Genomic DNA, 20,225 nt, shown 5'->3' with positions numbered 1-20,225 from the left:
CGTGTCAATATCACATGGTGATTTGTAAATGTTTTACTCCTGTTACAAACGAATTCTCGACCATATTAAATGAGTTCTAGCGTCCTTAACTAAACTGTGGATTGCTGCAATCTCTTAATTAATTTTATAATTAAAATATCAAACTAAAATTAAAAACATGGCAGATAAAATCTACTACATCATTTATAAATATATATTATCCAATAAAAATGAATCAGATGGCCCATAATTCAGGCTAGCTGAGTAAGATGATTGCAATAATGACATAATCCAACAATTGGCTGATAGATATATGAATTCTCCAATGCTACAAGCAGTAGTGCTTGAAAGTTAACATTTGCTTACAGACAAAACCATGCTTTAGACTCACTCATAAGTGTTGCGCAAACGCATGATTAGAAGCAAGAAGGCTTGTTCTACTTGGTAGTCAGTTGCACATAAAGATGCAAAAAGGAAAGGATAATTAATTACAGGCTCATTCATCATTACATAAACAGAATATTGTTACTCCCCTCTGACCTTTTATGTATTGTAAATAAAAAGAACAAATGTTTCAGCTAAATACATAAATTTTAAATTTTGTTCATAAAAATTTATTTATGAAAGAATATTTATCAATGTGACAGTCTCTTAATCTGAAACGGCATTTGTGTCATCCAATTACGGTCGGTCGTGGATATGATTCTATGCCCATAACTTGGTGCAGTGCTGATGTTGAACAACATTTAATAAACACTCATTTCTCCAGCCAAAATCAAGTTAATATAACGAATATCTGAGCTACAAGATCAATGCAAAAACTTGTCCATGAAAAACAAATCCATGCGAAAATGCCAAAATTCTGCCTTCCTAAAGTTCTTTTTGCATAGAACTTCGAGGAGCTCAATTCATTCTTTGTGCAGCTTCTTTTGCCAAGAGTCTCTCCTTAGCTTTGGTCTTGGCCTGAGATTTGGAGCCCATAATGCCACCGCCCCACCTCTTGCGGTGCTCATCAAACTTGTCATTGAAGTTGGCCTAAATTTTACAGAAAAACAAAAAACAAGAGTGACAATTTCATTCATTGAAAAAATAAATAAAGCAGACTATTTGAAGAACAAATTAATGCTTGGCTTAAGAGAAAATCTGAACAACACCATAAACAAAGTAGAGGATTGTTGAATACCAAATTATAACTTATAACAAGTGACTTAGTGCAATGTAACAAATAACACATCATTAGAGTCTAGTGGCAGCACTGAATGTATTATTAATTACCTTAACTGCCTCCAAAATCTTGCTAAATTCTAATTTATCTTCGTTCTTCACTGATGTGAGGCACAAAGCAGCAGCTGTTTTCTTGTGGACAATCTATTTGTTTTCAGAAAATAGAAGAACATGAATGGTCAGTTTTCCAAACATAACCAATTTAAATAATTATTTACGGATAAAATAGGTGCAGACAATTTACCGCTCCAAGACGTGACTTGCCCTTCACAATTGCATAAGGAACCTCCATTTTCCGGCACAAGGCAGGCAACCATACAACAAGCTCAATTGGATCAACATCATGTGCGATAACCACTAATTGGGCCTTGTTCTACATGTATAACATGAACTTTATTTAGAAGAAACAAATATAACCAATATAAATATGGACCAACACAAGCATGGGCGTTAAAGTGCTGGTCATTAAATGATTCATTTAATGATTGAGAGCAAGGAGTTAAACCAGACAGGAATTTATCAAGAAGTTGCAAAATTATGCACTATCAATCAGTTAACTAATGAGCCAGGAGCAAGAGCACAACAGATGTTAAAATGAGTACCTGCTCAATGAGGTAAGTGATATGGTTAAGCCCATACTTAACAACAATGGGCTTCTTTGATTCCACAGTTTTCCCCTCAGCTTCAGCTTGTGCTCTTTGAAGAAGCCTTTCCTTCTTAGCTGCCTTGTCCTCGGGTCTATATTTGAGCAACAACTTGAAGAGTTGTGTAGCTGTAACATTTAAAAAATAAAATTATGGCTTGGCATTAGAAAAAGAAAAAAATCTGCAATTTCCAGGATACAACCAAAATCCACAATATTGATTCACATTATAGAGTTTCTAACACAGTAATGAAAATCTTACCAAGGTTCTTGTCCAGTGCTTTGGTGAACTGATTAACAGCAGGAGGAACCTTCAAACGTTGCTTCAAAATCCTCCTTTGTCTCTGAATGCGAACAACATGAGGCCACTTGACAAACCTAGTCAAGTCCTTTTTTGGCGGCAGTGCACCACCAATACCAAACTGCTTTGGCCGCTTCTCAAACAAAGGGTTGACAACCTTTTCCTACCAGTATAAAGTGAATGCACTAAATTAGTTATACTCGCAAAAGGAAAATCAAACCGCATCAATTTACAAACTGAAAAAAAAAAAAAAAGAAGTTGCAATCTAGAGCTACTTACAGGTTTCTTCTTTCCCAATACTGGGGCCTTCACACCTCTTTTGGGAGCCTGTAACAAAGATATAAAAGATAAGAGCAACCAGAAGGAGAAACAAAAAAAGAAAATGCAACTCCTATTCCCATTTTAAATAGCTCAGTTCCTCAACAAAATATTCCAAACGCAAAATGCAAAAGTCAGCAACACAAGATTTCAGCTCCTAAAGCGACTTCAAAACAAAATATCTATACAATGGCTGCTGAAAGTAGCAATTAAAATCCTACTCCAACCTTGAATGCTATTTTTACTTGGTCCAAACATCACTTTCTCCGCAACCACAAGAACAAGAAACCTAAAAGGTTGTCCACTATGGAATATCAAAACTATCAGATGTAAAATAAAAACATTTTTCAATAACATAAACCCATCAAACAGAAAAAATTATAAATAAACCCATGAATGAAAATACCAAAATAAAAACAAAGTCACAATATCTTTTTATACCATAACGTGCCCGGATCCTTCAACTGGAAAGTGGATACGTAGCTTCGAAAAAGAAAAACAGCAGCAGGGCGGAAGAAACAAATATAACAAGGGAAAAAGAAGAAGAGGGAACAAGGGACGGCTACTGAGTTAGAAAATGATAAAACCCTAGCAGTTTTGGACCTTTCTTGGGCCTGAACTACACTATCTATAAAAAGTTTTCTGGGCTACAATATCAAAAGTTGGATGACCCACTGTTTATAAAGGTCGTAGTTTTAGAATTCTGTTAATTAATATTCAAAATAGCATTAATGACGTGTAAAGGTTTCATTCCTTCAATATTGGTCCATTCTCTGTTTGGATACGAGATTGGAATTTAAGTTTCTTCAAAAAGATTCAACTAGTATTACTGCTACTTATTTCTTCTTTTTATCGGTTGTGAATTGGGATAGTGATTATTGTGCTTCATCAAAGCTATGACTAGCATTGTTATTGCAATTCAAATACTCTTCAAATGATATCACCCGCTTGTGAGGTGAAGGGCCGCACTGGTGCTCGATAAATTCGGATAGGTCACTCCATTTGTGTTTTGAGGCTGCATAACGAGTAGTTCAGTTGACTTAGAAGCACATGTGAGGAAGGAAATTAGAGATTAAGAGTTATATAAATTAACTTACCCTCGTCTTATTCAAGGAATTTTAAACCTCATTTAGAGTTAATAATTTCGACTATGGTTTATGTAATTTAAAATTTTTGGAAGAAAGAAATGAAAATAAATTATGAAAGGCCCATTACCGGACAAGCATGGGCTGGTATTAAATGGCACGTAGCACTCCACGAGTCAAACATATATGCCCATGTAAATCCCTTGTGTCCGTCCTCTATCTGACCTGCTGCAAAACCTCATGCCTTAGTCCTGTCGTCACATGCTCTTACTCCATAACTGAAGAATCAACAACACAGCTTACAGAAACAAGCATAACTAGACAGTGCTTGTCCTAACAGATACAACAACCAAACTCAACCTCTACTCGCGGGCTGCAGCAATCTCTTCATTTCTCTCTCCGCCCAAAGCTTACATTCAGATGAAGCCATGCAAACGTAATACGAAACAATCATGCCAAACTCCAGCAATCCATTGAAAATATTCCGTATATGAATTTTTCAATGTTACAAACACCAGTCTTGAGGCCGAGAAAGCGTAGCAAAATTTACCATTTGCTTACAAGCAGTACCATGCCTTAGGCGCATCAGTGTTGCACAAACATGGCCAGAAGCAAGAATATAATGTTGGGGATAGAAACCAACAATTTAAATATGCTTTGTCAGATAGTGTGAATGTGTTCAGTACTACTTCTGTGCAAAAAAGATTACAAGCACACATCTCTACTACTAGTGCTTTGAGATACCCTCCTGAACCCTGTTTTTGGCAGACGGCAATTCCAGGAACTCATCACGTAAAATTAGCATGAACCTCAAGACAGGATATCCGTAGAAAAGGAGAAACCAGCTGTTTGAGAAGTACCTAGCTGTCCGCACCTGGCTGGCGTGATAATCTTTTAATTTCCTTGATGATCAGTTCTTTTTCTTCTTCAAATTGTTCATCCTCTGCACCTGAGGAATGAACATATAGACGAAGATACAAATTTTTTTAGAGGTTGATTATTTAAACACAATTTCCAGGTCAAAGTCCATGTGCCAGTTGTATATCAGTTACCAATATCGCAGCAAGAGCATAATGTCATATCATTACCTTTTCCAACAGAAAGATCATTAAGCAATTCTACCAGTCTTTCATTGTTTTTTGCTAAAATTACTTTAACTTCTCGTGGCTTGTTAGGATTAGCAACAAAGACCTGCATTAGAAGAAAAAAAAACAAAAAGATTGAAAGCTCTAAACAAGAATCAGGAATAAAAATTTGTGTGGACAAAATCTTGATTCATTGTCCAAGCTGCAGATAAAAATGCATAAAATGCAGGGAAAAACAGAAATAGATAAAAGTTGAAATATGGAAGAAAAGTTTAGCCAATGGTATACATGCTCTATTAAATGAAACTAAAGGATATGAATAATTCAGTACTGTGCAGCATACAAATAATGACGGCCTTCACTCCATAGGGTAGACAAGCTAGGCCTAGGAGTTAAAATTAGCCAAGTATACATGCTCTATTAAATGAAACTCCTCTAGTTCCAATAGTATTGCGTTAATCCCTGCAAATGGGACAAATTACGACTAACAACCAGAAAAAGATACTGAGTGATAGATGTTCCAAAACCTTGAAAATGTGAAAAGCCGAGATCTGAATATTTTTGCTGGAGTCCTGCTCAGTCAAACAAACAACAAATAGAAAAACTGTTAGATTATAAGTAAGTAATTTTAAGTGATTCCATTATATATTGAGAAAGGCAAAATATCAATAATCACTCAGGATGACTTTAGGAAGAGGTAATTATACCACTTCAAGTTTTGCTACTTTCAAGGAGGAAGTCTGAGACACACTACATATCTTATCAGACAGAGAGGTAAAAGCATGTAACTCTAATGGACCCAATACATATTGAAAGTTTAAAGTTGAACAGAACGAGAGAGAGAGAGAGAGAGAGAGAGAGAGAGAGTTGCTGATGTTCTCTAGGACAGTCAAGAAGTAAAAAGCGGTACAGTTCCCTATTAAAAGAGTCGTTACTCCATCTCTAAGGAAGCTATCTAGGATCATCCTCAAACAAATTGTTAATCAAAATGTAACAACTACCCTCCCATGCAGCAACTCTTGGAAGTAAAAAATTTTGTAGGTCATTTATAACAGTAATTGGTGTGAATTATACAAGTCTTGGCCGCTAGAACAAATAGGAAAACTGGCACAGAGATACACCAGGGTGTCAGCACTGGTGAGATGGCAATCACATATGCAATAGAGATCAAGAGAATAATGGATAGGTGTGTTAAAGAGGGATGACTCCAGATCATTGCTCCCGGTTCTTAGTAGCCAGAGCTTTCAAACATCAAAATTGAAGGATTTTAGATCTTTAATTTCATTCAATTTACAATTTTCCAAGCTCGACTAGGATGCTTACTTGGTTACTTTAGTAGTAGTGGCTATATGGTACCATTACTTCAAAATATCCAGCTAATCCATGCACAGCATATCGAATCAATCACTCAACCACATGGATCCAAAATAAAGATGCAAGAAATAATGAGTGGAATGAAGATATTTGATACCTTCAACAATGTCATCATGACTTTTAAGTATCGAACTTCTAAAATATAGCGCTTCATTATATGGGAATTCGGAGGCTCCAAAAGAAAATCCGAGAGAAGCTAAATCCATTAACATAGTCTTGTTACCTTAGGGATCAAAACAACTCTAAAGCAGGATCTAAAACTTATAGCGGAAACTAACCTTTAATGATTGCCTCCTTGTCACATAATTTGGGGATGTCAGAAGTTTTTCATACAGATCAAAGAACTGGAAAAAAAAAACACTTTATCATATTAGGCTATTAGCTACCATATACAGGCAATATAAGTGAAATACAATAGAAACATGCCAACATAGATATTTTTGATAAAGAGTCATCTTCACTGCTACGCCATAGGGGTCGCAAAAAACCAAGCATTTTTTTCATCCTCCCTAATTATATGGTTACATTTTAGCAAACCTTGCCTCTTATTAAAGCAGATTCCTAAGTTGAATATTATTTGACTGATAGAAGATACAATGATCAAGAAACATTTGAGCCTAGATCTGTCCCAAGTCATGCCATAAAAATGATAAGTGGGAAAGTTTACCTCATCATAATGAGCAGTTAGATATTCAGCAACCACAGTGTCATGTTTAATAAGTAAATCCTGCAACCATTTATTGACAAAATATGTAAAAGACACACAACTGGAGGCTTAAAAACTGACAGGTAAACATAAAGAAACTAAGAACTTACAAACTCATAACTCTGACCTTGAAAGTAGAGAAGGCATCAGAAGCAACATCAAAGTTTGGCAATTCCACAAATTTGAAAAACAACTCAAAGCTTGCAGACTCTAATATGTATCTGAAAAATCACTACAAAAATTAAAAGTGTGAAAACTTGAAGTTGATCACCTTTAGAAAGTAACACATATTAAGCGGATTTTGAAAAGAAGCAATGAATGTAATTTTCACCGTAATAACAGATATAAATTCGCTCGTAGATAAAAACAGTAAAATAAAAATGCTAATTTCCATCAAGCTGCTCCAGTCAGTCATTAACTGCCACGCCTCAAGAAAAGATTGCAAACGCATAGCAGATCATTGTTGCTCTAAAAAGGTATCTAGTGTGTACTTATGCAATCCTGAAGCAACCCTTCTGGATATCATATACATATGCAGCAGTAAACATGAATCCACATATTCATCCAAAAATGCAAACTCATCAACAATAACCGATTAGTACATTGGAGAAGAAAGCTTATAACAGAACTAGTACTCATTCGCATGAACAACCTCATTCCATAGATGATGCAAAAATTTCTTAACACTGTTTAGAAATGACAGCAAACAAGAATTAATCTTCCAATCATTCGATTTTCCTGCTTCATTTTCAGTCAACAAGCATGCACAAATAGCCGCAAAGTAATTTACCTAAGCATCAACCTTGGCAACATCATTAAGGACGTGAAACACAACAACCATAAAATAAAAAAGCTTGATGTCTTACTTTGCAAGTGATGAAAATTTGATGCACTCCCTTAACATGAGTCCACAATTCAAGGCAATTTCCTTGTTATCATAGCTGCTTCCAGAAGACAACATCTTAGAATATCATAATTCATATTCAGAACTCTTTTCTCTCTTGACATGACTATCTAGAAAAGAGCAACCAAAAGCCATGAAGACATCAGACACCCTTCTAGAAAGAGATATAAGCTTACCAGACGACCAGAAAGTCCAGTAATTCAAAATGATTCTCTATGTATTCAACAGAGCAATATTTGGAATCAACCTTTTGCTTCAACAACACAGACCAACAATGGACTAAATCCTTTCTTGCCTGGATGAAATAATGACATAAACAACATGAATGCACGCCAAAAAGGAAAAAGAAAAGCTTGTCAAAGTGATAATAACAAATTGAAAAACTCACTTCCCATCCCAAATTAGGAAGTTTGTGAATCATAAGAGCGAGAACATCCTCTTTACAGACTTCAAGCACTAGCTGTGAAACCTGATCGGTGTTTGGTTCAACCTCACCGTCTCCACATAGAAGACATCTCATTGCCACAACATTTTTCTCAACTTCTTCCAATGCCTATGCAATTCAAAGTAAATTTGATTTTATCACCTAAAATAACAAATAATCTTAATAGCAATACGAACAGGATGTTACTACATGTAAGAAGCAAGATGATCGCTATACTGTATGCAAGTAATTTATTTCATAATTGACACAATCAAAGCACTAGCAAGAATTAACTGTTTGTAAACATAATTGTAAATAATTAGTAGATATATTGATCCTATTCAAGTAAAAATTAAACGATAATTAAGAAATGAGAAAAAAAAAAAAAAAAACCTTCTCGAGTGCTTTAACTTCAACAACGGTTTTGGTATCGAGAGCCATAAGACTGTCTTTCATTGCTTTCACCACCTCTAACGGCGTTTTAGGCCTTGACGGCTTGAAGAATGAAAACGACATGATGATGATGACGACGACGATCGCCGATGTCGATCGATCAAATAGCTTCTTTTTTTTTTTTTTTTTAATTCTTGTTATCTATATCTTTATCGACAGTGCTGTTGTTGTTGTTTTTTCACTGAATTTGGTGTGAGAATTGAAATGGAAATGAGAGAATCTGAAAAAAGTAAAATTGGTTTTCGCTTTTTCTTTTTTAAATTAGGTTGCTGCGATGTTCAGAAGCTAACCAGCTTTTTCACGTCAACTTTTTCACCCAATTGAAATTCTGCTATTTTTTGTTGCAATTTTTGGGCCATAATACATTATCCTATTGGGCTACAAAAAAAGTCTTTTCCATTATACAATTTCTAACACTTTCTTTTTATATTCCTATTTACTATGATAATTACATTACTCAAAATTACGTCGACATTTCTCTGAAAACGATCCCACCGGATTATTTTATTTTGTCTCTAGAGTTATTTTATTGTTAGAGTGAATTTAAGATATATTTATCCATAAGTTTTAATATTTAATTTATAACATTAAAATATCATATAATTGATATAATATATTGATAAGAGTAAACACGATGAATTGACCCTCTTTATTCACTCATTGTCTTACAAGACCGAGTTAAAACAACTCTCAATATATTTATATGTAATTATTTTATTAGGATGTTATATATTAATTTATATAAATTAATAAAAATAATTATATAATTATATATAAATTTAAATTAATAAAAATAATTATATAATTATATATAAATTTGAATTTTATGTTCATTGATATGATTAAAATAAATAAATATATATATATATATTAAAATAAAAAATTTATTTATATTAAAAAAATTAATTCTAAAAGATTAATATATATAGATTCTACTTGTCATAAACTTTTAAGTAATGGCAAAGTTAATTTGACACTGCCATTGCATCAGTAGTAGCATGAGACTTACAACAAATGGTAATAGTATTTTAGATAAAAGGATGCACTCACTATTATTTTTCAGTTGTTTGATTGGAGCTTTTTAAAATAATGACAGCATTTAAATGAAGAACAATAACATTATCATTTCATTTTAATAGTGTCCCCGACCAGCCAACTCTTATATACTTCACCCTTTTTTTTATAGGAAAAACGATCCCAGATACCCCAACTTTTAACCATTTTCGTGAATCTACCATCACCTTTAAAACTTATCAATTTGGTCCACCATATTTGCATATTGTATCATGTCTACCCAACCGTGTTTTGGCGTGTGCCACTAATGATATGGCGTCCATACGTGGCTGAGCATAATGAAGGAACGCAAAACTCACTGTTTCGTCTCACGATTTCCCCAATTTTTTCTCCAATTCTATCCCCAATTCTAATTTCTAGGATTTCCAATTATAATACAACTAATAACTTCCATAACTCATTCTATAGGCTCATTTCGCTTTGTTATCTTTGTCCCTTTTGTCGTCCATTATTATTGAAGCTTGTGGCTGTGGTCCCCCGCAAGATGGCTCCTTCCAGAAAACGACAACGAAGGTACGCATTTGTTAATACATTGAATGGGTAAAGCAATGCAAGTGGAAAATCTTATTCTCGTAGGTATAATATTGTAGGAAATATACATTTATTATTACTACAACCTTCGAGCACTTTCTGAACATAATGCAATTATTACAAATGCCATTTCGTATATGCATTTGTTAAGTGGCTGTAATAACAAAATGCATTTGCTACAAAGTGCTGCAATGACTACAAAGTGCCCCAATTTCAAATGCATTTGTTATTGCATTTGCATTTGTTATTACTACAGGCATTTGCATTTGTTATTACTACAAAGTTGCATTTTTATTACCGCATTACTAATTTAATTGCTGTGTGTATATTTATGCAGTATTCCTATTGAATTTCATCATATGATAAGGCATTAATTAGTAATCCTGTAGTTAAGTATATTGGTGGGTGTAGTGTAAATCTTAATGGCATTTCTAGTTTCAATATGGATGATATTGAGGAGATAGTGAAAACATTGGGATATACACATTTTTTAAGTGTTGTCTATGAACCCCCTAGGAGATGGAATCCTATAAGAAAGGATCTAGGCTTAGTTGTTATTGAGACTGAAGAAGAGTGCAAAAAGATGTTTGCAGAAGGTTTAGATTATGGGTTTTTAAAAGTTTATGCTGAAGCTATAACAATGACTCCAAATTGTGGGCAAACTATAACTAAAAATGATAATCAACCTCATAATGATAATGCAGATGAACCATTGACTGTAGTTACATTTGAAAATACAAATCAAAATGAAACTGAACCTGAAAGTGTTGTAAATAAAGGATAAAATGAAGTAGAGCCTGAATGTGTGAACAATGTTGATGACTATGTTGGATCTAGCGAGGATAAAAATTATACCCCTGAAAATGATGAATGTGATGATGAGGATAGCCTATCTTCTGATGTTTCTGACTCAGATATGGATGAGAAATATGTTACTGCAAAACAGAATCTGAAGGACTTTAGCAAGACTGTAGTTGACAATGGATTTGGATTAAGATTGGACAGGGACCAAGGGAGAGATGACACTGGATTTGTGGGGGCTAGTAGCAATACTAGAGCGGATGACAATGTGAGTGATAGTAGTGAGTACCATTCTGAGTACCCTGACAGTGATGCTGAGGTTGATACTCATGTTTCAAGTGATGAGGATGACTGTGGTTTTAGGAAAAAAAAAAAGAGGAAGAAAAAAATAATTTACAATCCTAAGTGTAATCATCAAGAGTTAAAGTTTATCAGAGGAATGAAATTCACAAATGCAGAACAATTTAGAGTAGCATTACAGAATTATGCTATTGCAAATGGGTATTGATGTGTGGTAGAAAAGGACTGGAGAAGATAGGATGGAAGCACAATGTAAAGAAAACTGCAGTTGGAGAGTGTATGCTTCAAAGGTTTCAAATGAGAGGACATTCATGGTTAGGACTGTTAGACCTAACCATAACTGTACTAGGGTGCAAAGAAATAATATGGCAACTACAAAGTGGCTGGCTGATGAGTTTTTAAATGAATTTAGAAAGAAACCAAATTATTCTATAGCTGAAATAGAATTTGATTTGATGATAAAATATGCACTGAAAGTCTCAAAATGCTCATGTTATAGGGCAAAAAAGCTGGTTTTAGTAAAGTTTAGAGGACCAATAGAGGCTCATTATGCCAAGTTGAGATCATATGTGCATGAATTGAAGAGAGTTGATAGAGAAGGATGTTTTGATCTAGAATGCAATATGGAAGGGGATAATTATATTTTCAAGGATTATACATATGTTTTAGTGGATTAAGGAAGGGTTTTATGCAAGGATGTAGATCTGTCGTATCCCTAGATGGTGTATTTCTGAAGAATATACTTGGGGGTGCAATTTTAAGTGCAATTGGTCGTGATGGTAATAACCAAATGTACCCCATTGCTTGGGCAGTGGTGTTGGCTAAGAACGAAAACACTTGGAGATGGTTCCTAAGAAGATTTTTCAATGACTTGTCCATTGACACAAGCATAGGATGGACCTTCATAAATGACCAACAAAAGGTTTGTTTATTGCCTATTTTTTCTTATACTTGAATCAGTTAATAGTTAAATTACTTACATGCAATTTGTTTTGTTGATATGTATAGGGCGTTATTAAAGTATTACAAGAGTTTGTCCCGCATGCTGAAATAAGAAATTGTTCAAGACATATTTATGCAAATTGGAAGAAATTACATAATGGAATTGAACTAAAACAACTATTTTAAAAAATTGTATACAGTACATATGAAGCACAATTTGTGGCTAACTTGAAAGAACTTAGAGAAGTTGATCTTAAGGCAGAAGATGGATTTGTTTCCAGGGATCCAAGACTCTTCTGTAAAGTATACATATCCACTCTCCCTAAGTGTGATAATGTTGACAACAACATTGCTGAGACTTTTAATGGATGGATATGCAAAGTAAGGTTGCTGCATATTATTGACATGTTGGAAGAGATTAGGGGTGCTTTGATGAAAATGATTAAAATGAAGTATGATATGATGAAAAACAGTTTGGATGAATTGTGCCCAAGGATTAGAAAGAAGATTGAGAAGTTAAAGTGAAAAACCAGATTCTGCATACCAAAGCTAGCTTTAAATGATAAATTTTAGGTTAAAATGTTTGATGATTAGTTTGTGGTGTCTCTGCCAGACAGGAGTTGCATATGCAGAGCTTGGCAACTAGTTGAAATTCCTTGCATTCATGCAATTTCCAGTATTCATTGGTTGAGGCAGAATGTGGATGACTATGTTGATGAATGTTACAAGAAGGACATGTACTTACAAGCCTATCAGTATGCCTTTGAATCTTTAAATGGGAAAAAGATGTGGCATGAGATCACTGAGGCACCAGTGCATCCACCACCATTCAAAAGGATGCCAGGAAGACCTAAGGTGAACAAAAAGAAAGCTGTTGATGAAAAAGAAAGGGATCCAAATAAATTAAGTACAAATGGAATAAGGATGCAGTATAGAATTTGCTATGCATATGGACACAATAAAAGAGGGTGCCCAAGAAAGGATAATCCACCTCCATCTAAAGATATTCTGGAAAATCAGGTAAAATTTTATTGTTAGAGCTGTCATATCTCAAAACTTCAATATGCTCATTCATGAATTTTCTACTTGTAACAGAGAAGCAGAAGGAGAACTAGATGTCCATCAGCTCCTAAAAGTAATGTTACCAATATTGATGTACCAAATCATACCACAATTGGAAATGTAGAAGCTGCTCCTTCACAATCCAAACCAATATATGATAAGAGAACAGTTTCCAAAGAAAGAATTCAGGTATTGTTCGTAAGTTAGTTCTGTGTGAATTATACTTAGTAATCCTATGAGTTATGTGTTATTGTATTACTGCAGGCTAGAAAAAGATATGGTCTGCACATATCCACAAAGACTGGTAATATGTATTTAAGAGTACATACTCAACATGTCAGATGTGAATCTCCACTTTTGTGTGTTTTTATATGTTTCATGTTCTAAATATAAAATGTCATATTGCAGATGCCAGGGGAAAGGAATGTGAGGACTATTAGTGGTTATACAGAAACAGCAACAACAACAAGGCAATCCATAAAGAGGTCTGACACCTAAAGATCAACTACAGCTACAAACGAACAAAGATAAACTACAACTAGTCATGAACAAAGTGTTTTTTTTTTGTAGCCAGACTTCAACAACTACAAAGGCAAAAGAGAATGTGGCTATGTTTGATAGGTTGTCTCAAAAAACTGCAGCAACTAATATATCAGTTAGTTCGAAAGACAAAGAGAATGTGGTAGCTACAAAGACAAAGACTAGTAAGAATGCAGATTTGGTGATTCGAGAAGGGCAACATGTTTTGCCAAAGCCAATGCAGAAATTTAAGAAGTTACCTTAAAGAAGTTGCAGTACTGTGTTTTTGTAATTTTGGAGTTGCATGGAACAAAAGCTATCATTTTGACCATATCAATTAGTTTGCCTTAGTATTAGTTATTTTATGTGTTTGTCTTTTCCAATACATATTTTTGTAGGGATTCTATATCATAGTAATGTTAAAAGGCTGTTTAATGCCTATTTTATCTGTCCAAATGTGAAACCACCAAATACATGGCTCTACATGTTTGTCATAATAATACTTCATCAAAGCCATAAGCAATACATACAAAATATCATAACAGAAAAATAAGAGCTTCATTGTATAATCAATTATAAAAGTTGGTAATTCAATTCACCATTGATTACAAGATTCAACCCACCCATCTACTATAAAACCAAATCCTACACCTTGTTACATCAACCATAAAGACTGTCTGGCAGTGCAACTCTTGTTTGGCAAAAACAGGCACAAACTAATCTTCAAACATCAAACTTTCCTTCATCAAACTTCTCTGTCATGACTTTTCCAGCTTTACAATCATTCATTACAATGTTCAACCATACCACATAAACCGAACTTGAAAAGCATAAAATGTTCCTTCACATTTTGTACAATCGTCAGTGTAAGAGCACAACTCCTCCCCAATTGCCAAACTTCTTCTCATTCACCCAATCGTCATGACAGCTAAACAAAATACAGCTACGCCCCTACATGACCAAATTGAAATGAAATCATCATACATTGTTCAATCTTCAAAAATAAAACAACTAAACCCTAATATTACTAACAAAGCTTACCTCAATGTAAGAGCAACCTCGTAACAGACACCCAGAATTTTTCGTTTTTCTTCATATCATCAGCTTTGCTCGTCTCTCAAATTCATAAAATGCTATTTCACTCCCATATAAATACTATCAATTGTTGATAAAAAAAGATCTTGATGATGCCATTTCTATTTAGACTTGCCATGAGAGGAACAAGAAAACCCTAGGTTTTAATTCCTATTTAGAAATTAGAATTTGGGATAAAATTAGGGAAATCTTAGGATGAAATAGTGAGATTTGTGCTCAGTCAGGTAGACAAACATATGGAGCCACGTGTGGATGCCATGTCATTAGTGGCACACACCAAAATGCGGCTGGATAGACATGATACAATACGCAAATATGGTGAACCAAATTAATAAGTTTTGAAAGCGATAGTAGATTCACGAAAATGGTTAAAGGTTAGGATATTCGGGATCGTTTTTCCTTTTTCACATTGAAGAATTCATATTAGATTTTATGTTATTTTAACACGTGACAATATAAAACGAAAAGAGAACAAAAATTTTATATATAATGAAATATATTTGCAATACCAGGGGCATTTCCGTTAAACTGTGACGTTCGACATTAATTCTTTCTCTTCTTCATTCTGCCGACTGCACCGGATTCCCGCAACCTAAAACTCCGTCGAATTTCCTTCTTCGTTTGCGCTGTAATCGAAATTCCCTTCCTATCTCCGGAATTCAGATTCTTTTCCATCTAAATTTTAGGGCAAAGAAAGAAAGAGAGAAAGAAATCTGTCTGTTTATCATGCGAGGCCATGATTGGATCAACACGTGTCTTCCGGACGAGTTAATCGTTGAGATCTTCAGGCATCTCGACTCGAAGCCGAGCCGCGACGCCTGTTCTCTAGTCTGCTGGCGGTGGCTATCCCTCGAGCGCCTCAGCCGTACTACTCTCCGCATCGGCGCGTCCGGTAACCCGGACCTATTCGTCAAACTGCTCGCGGGCCGTTTCCACAATGTCAAGACCATTCACATTGATGAGCGACTTTCCATTTCTAATCCTGTCCCTTTTGTAAGCCTCATTTTCAATTCTTTTTTTAATTATTATTTCTCTGTCTATTTGTACGGCCTTTTGTTGGATAATTTTATTTCAATTTTAAGTTTTGTGAGAAATTATACATATCCTGCATACTGAAGTGTTTATTTTTCTTTTTGTTATGGATGAATTAATTAAAAAAATTGTATATTTATTTGGATAATTTTATTTGTGGTAATTTGGAGGAAATTAAATATTATTCACTTATGCTTGTTAATGCAATTCAATATGCTGTGTTTGTTGATTTAAATATTACATGCATGTTTTCAGATCATGTAATGTAATGTCTTGTATAGGGAAGAAGAAGGCTGAGTGATCATTCTGCGCCGTTTCTTAAGGTACATTCTGAGAAAGACGACGGCCAGTTGGAATCGTACAGTTTATCTGATGGTGGATTGAATGCTCTTGGCCATGGCTTTCCAAGGCTTGAAAATTTAAGCTTACTATGGTGCTCTACTATCTCAAGTGCGGGTTTAACGGCACTCGCCTACAGTTGCATTTTCTTGAAGTCTTTGGATTTACAGGCAAGGCTTATGAATTTCTATTTTAATTAATATATAATGTTTTTTTTTGCCTAATTGAGACGATTTATACAGAAAAAGGTTCTTGGTTCTTTGCTTTAATTGAAATAATCCAACTGCCAGTATTCTACTTGTCCTAATTTGATATTTTAATGGCATGCATCAGCTTATTTGTCTTTATTGAAGTGTTTAGTTGTATCTAGGAGATTGCTTTTGGGTTAAACTCAGATAAGTGTATCCAAGTGTACCAAATTGCTTTTGGTTATCCCATCTCTAGTTTTGGAAACCTTCCAGGGTATACAAGTTATTGAAATGTTCTTGGCACCATTTTTTCTTCTTGCTTTTGATGCTTGATATCTTGTTCACCTCAGTGAACTTTAGTTTGTTACATTATAAGCATTTTTTAAGTTTGGAATCCTTTTATCTATTTCTATCTGTTTTTCCTCCCTTTCCACAGGGTTGCTATGTTGGAGATCGTGGTTTGGCAGTTGTTGGAAAGTGTTGTAAGCAGCTTGAAGATTTGAACTTACGCTTTTGTGAAAGTTTGACTGACACAGGCTTGATTGAGTTAGCCCAAGGCTGTGGAAAATCACTAAAGTCTCTCGGTGTTGCAGCTTGTGTAAAAATTACTGACATATCATTGGAAGCTGTGGGTTCTTACTGCAAATCTCTTGAAACTTTATCTCTCGATTCTGAATCGATCCATACTAGTGGTGTTCTTTCTATAGCCCAAGGATGCCCTTCTTTGAAAGTATTGAAGCTGCAATGTACCAATGTTACAGATGAGGCTTTGATAGCTGTCGGAACCTGTTGTTTATCACTAGAGTTGCTGGCTTTATGCAGTTTCCAGCGATTTACTGACAAGTCAGTTGATCTCTTTTCTCTTTTCTTAATGATCTAGATCCAGGAACTTAATTAGAGTAAAATGGTGTGTTTTCCTTCTAAAGGTCTTTTTCCTGAAGGCTCTAGGTGAATGTTTTTTCCCTCTTATTTTTATCTTCACTTTTTTTTGGGCTATATGAAGACATGCAAAACTTATTAATGTCATTTTTCTGCTATTTTCTGATTCCTGTTTGTCTCCACTTTCTAATAAATTGATTTATTTGTTAGGCTTTTTAGATAACTGTGGTGATTCATGATCACGATGCCTGTTCTACATTTCAGGGGATTGCGCTCCATCGGGGATGGGTGCAAGAAATTGAAAAATCTTACTCTAAGCGATTGCTATTTCTTGAGTGACAAGGGTTTAGAAGCAATTGCCAGTGGCTGTAGAGAACTAACTCATCTTGAAGTTAATGGCTGCCACATTATTGGAACACTTGGACTGGAGGCCATTGGAAGATCTTGCTCGTATGTCTCTTTTTATTTTTTATTTCTTTTTCTCCTCGAATATCTTTCTTTTACTTTTTCTTTACTTTTGTGGGCTCCCTCTGTCATTGACTAGATTTGCAACAGTAAATCTTATTTGGCTTGCATTTTGCTCTTTCTAATTTTTTCTGTTTTGACTTTTATGAGTTTCGCTCATTTCTCCTGCTAGTATAGGAAAATAAATGTCATGTGCAGTTCATGTTACCATATTTGGAAAATTCTCTGTGCTTTCAGTACTGAAGCTTTTGACCTTTTGCAGACACCTCACGGAGTTGGCTTTGTTATACTGCCAGAGGATTAGTAATCATGCTCTTCTGGAGATTGGAAAGGGTTGTAAGTTCTTACAGGCTCTTCATCTGGTAGATTGTTCTAGTATTGGTGATGATGCCATTTGCAGTATAGCTAAAGGCTGCAGGAACTTGAAGAAACTTCATATCCGTCGATGTTATGAGGTTCTCTCTCTCTCTCACATACACACACACACAGAGACAGAATGAGTCACACGCACATAAAGCTAAACTCTCTGCACCATGTTAGCGACTCTCTTTAATGAAGAAGCGATGTTGAGATATTTGCTGTAAATTTCGGTAATCATATTTTTTTACTTCATCAATTACCTTGCACATTTATCTCTTTAATTTTTTTTTTTAATAATCTCACTGCTAGATTGGAAACAAGGGAATCGTAGCAATTGGTGAGCATTGTAAGTTTCTCATGGATCTTAGCCTTCGGTTTTGTGATAGGTAAAGCATTTGACTGCTTCTTTATAGCCAAATTTAGATGTTTTTCTTTATCTGTTTTAATCAAGGAATGCCTGGTTTAGTTTTCCTATGGACCTTTGCTTTTATACTTTTTTTGTTTAATTTGGGAGCTTTGCAGGCCAAAGCATACATTGCAACTAATTCCATGAGATCACCAATGTATATTTGTATACATGCTGGAATTTTATCTACACATTTACTTTTTTCACCAGGGTGGGGGATGAGGCCCTTATTGCCATAGGTCAAGGTTGCTCCTTGCATCACCTGAATGTTAGTGGCTGTCACCTAATTGGTGATGCAGGAATAATAGCTATTGCAAGAGGATGCCCGGAACTCAGTTACCTAGATGTGAGCGTACTTCAGGTGTGCCGTCTCCCCCTGTCCCTCTCTCCTGCTTTATGTTTCTTTGTTTTTGTCCTTGCACCTTTTCTTTGCATCTGCCTCTTTTAGAGTACTTCACGAGGTGTAGTAGCTGCAATCCCTTCTCTCATGCTAAGTTGTTTTGGAAACTTATGGATCTTTTAAGTGGATGAATGCAAACAATTACTTAGCATCTAAGCTTGAATTAATCTTTCAAATGTGGATCTTTGAGATATTATGCAGTTCTTTACTTTTCTTTATTTTTTTTCTAATGAGTATCTATTGGAATACTTCAATAACCATGACAGTCCATGTTAAGGAAATTTGTTTCTATGCTGAAAAAGAGACATTTATTTTCCTCTGTTGCGGTTCGTATTTCGAAAATGCAGAGACATTGGGCGGTGGAATTATAGTGAAAGCACTTGTATGGATAAAGCCCAGAGAATATTACTGAATAGGGAACATCGTAGTTCTCCTGAATAAACTAAATGCCATAGCCGTTAAAATCAAGTTCTAATTTTGTGAAACTGGTTAGATGAGAAACACATAACAGCTTGTTATATTTCTTTTAACTGGATGATCGATGGTTCCTGTTGGGCAGAATTTGGGGGATATGGCAATGGCTGAATTAGGAGAAGGCTGTCCATTACTGAAGGACGTTGTGCTGTCACACTGTCGTCAAATAACTGATGTTGGTCTAGCACATCTTGTCAAAAATTGCAGCATGCTGGAGTCCTGCCACCTGGTTTATTGCCCAGGTATAACTGCAGCTGGAATCGCCACGGTGGTGTCTAGTTGTACAAACATAAAGAAGGTTCTGGTGGAGAAATGGAAGGTCAGTGAGAGGACAAAAAGAAGAGCAGGCTCTGTCATTTCCTATCTATGTGTCGACCTTTAGATTCCGCACCGTGAGGAGTTCCAATCTGTTTATTCCAGTTGTACAAGCAAAGCACTTGCTCAATGACCTTTAGATTCCGCACCGTCAGGAGTTCCTCGACCTTTTGGAATTTCTTCTCCTTCCAGTTGGAAATCAGATTTCTTTTGTGTTATAATTATTTGTAATAAATTATTGGGTACAGAAGTACCCATAATATATTATGTTAAAGAAGAATTAGGAAATTTTTGTGTTTATGTAGAAAATAGGAATGAAAGCCGATTTTGGGTCTCAAACTTTGTGTACGTTCAAGTTACTATTTGATCGACCTTTTGACTCATTAAACACAAAAGTTTAAAAATTTAAAGCTATTTTTTATTTCTCAGTAGAGTAACAAGCGCATAAAACTCGGGAAGCATGATTAATTCACCTTCTCTATTTTTCCCACGTTGTGGCACAAAAGTTTTAATTTTCAGCTCAATCCAATCCCATTGTATGTTCCAC

General features: G+C 35.1%; 3 protein-coding genes across 7 annotated transcripts; 1 reads left to right on the top strand and 2 right to left on the bottom strand.

Annotated features, from left to right (window-relative positions):
• Positions 1 to 739: 739 nt before the first annotated feature.
• Positions 740 to 3,137, bottom strand: LOC107261087 (60S ribosomal protein L7a-2-like). The gene is made up of 7 exons (XM_015717871.3): positions 2,907 to 3,137; positions 2,427 to 2,474; positions 2,109 to 2,310; positions 1,806 to 1,975; positions 1,448 to 1,576; positions 1,255 to 1,347; positions 740 to 1,014 (listed from the first exon to the last, which is right to left on the bottom strand). Exons 1-7 carry the CDS (start codon positions 2,907 to 2,909, stop codon positions 883 to 885), a joined length of 777 nt encoding a protein of 258 aa, XP_015573357.1. The 5' UTR covers positions 2,910 to 3,137; the 3' UTR covers positions 740 to 882.
• An 882-nt stretch (positions 3,138 to 4,019) lies between these two features.
• On the bottom strand, positions 4,020 to 8,830 carry LOC8261503 (calcium-binding protein 39). Of its 3 annotated transcripts, XM_048379175.1 has the most exons (12): positions 8,437 to 8,829; positions 8,008 to 8,172; positions 7,796 to 7,914; positions 7,582 to 7,656; positions 6,843 to 6,936; positions 6,677 to 6,736; positions 6,288 to 6,353; positions 6,107 to 6,205; positions 5,163 to 5,207; positions 4,639 to 4,741; positions 4,411 to 4,499; positions 4,020 to 4,305 (listed from the first exon to the last, which is right to left on the bottom strand). In XM_048379175.1, exons 1-11 carry the CDS (start codon positions 8,557 to 8,559, stop codon positions 4,411 to 4,413), a joined length of 1,038 nt encoding a protein of 345 aa, XP_048235132.1. In that variant the 5' UTR covers positions 8,560 to 8,829; the 3' UTR covers positions 4,020 to 4,305. The 3 variants fall into 3 exon arrangements, with proteins under 3 accessions (XP_048235132.1, XP_015573356.1, XP_048235133.1); XM_015717870.3 differs by having other exon boundaries at positions 4,020 to 4,499; positions 8,437 to 8,828; XM_048379176.1 differs by lacking the exon at positions 6,107 to 6,205 and having other exon boundaries at positions 4,020 to 4,499; positions 8,437 to 8,830.
• A 6,523-nt stretch (positions 8,831 to 15,353) lies between these two features.
• Positions 15,354 to 20,092, top strand: LOC8261504 (F-box/LRR-repeat protein 4). Of its 3 annotated transcripts, none has more exons than XM_048379173.1 (8): positions 15,354 to 15,813; positions 16,134 to 16,361; positions 16,816 to 17,222; positions 17,523 to 17,708; positions 17,986 to 18,178; positions 18,393 to 18,469; positions 18,700 to 18,850; positions 19,237 to 19,442. In XM_048379173.1, exons 1-8 carry the CDS (start codon positions 15,547 to 15,549, stop codon positions 19,258 to 19,260), a joined length of 1,533 nt encoding a protein of 510 aa, XP_048235130.1. In that variant the 5' UTR covers positions 15,354 to 15,546; the 3' UTR covers positions 19,261 to 19,442. The 3 variants fall into 3 exon arrangements, with proteins under 3 accessions (XP_048235130.1, XP_002516815.1, XP_015573376.1); XM_002516769.4 differs by lacking the exon at positions 19,237 to 19,442 and adding an exon at positions 19,449 to 20,092 and having other exon boundaries at positions 15,356 to 15,813; XM_015717890.3 differs by lacking the exon at positions 19,237 to 19,442 and adding an exon at positions 19,449 to 20,092 and having other exon boundaries at positions 15,359 to 15,813; positions 16,176 to 16,361.
• The last annotated feature ends 133 nt before the right edge of the window (positions 20,093 to 20,225 follow it).

This window comes from Ricinus communis, chromosome 9 (genome assembly GCF_019578655.1).
Source record: "Ricinus communis isolate WT05 ecotype wild-type chromosome 9, ASM1957865v1, whole genome shotgun sequence".
Lineage (NCBI taxonomy): Eukaryota > Viridiplantae > Streptophyta > Magnoliopsida > Malpighiales > Euphorbiaceae > Ricinus > Ricinus communis.
Note: the sequence above shows the minus strand (reverse complement) of the source record. Positions and strands in the feature narration are given on the sequence as shown.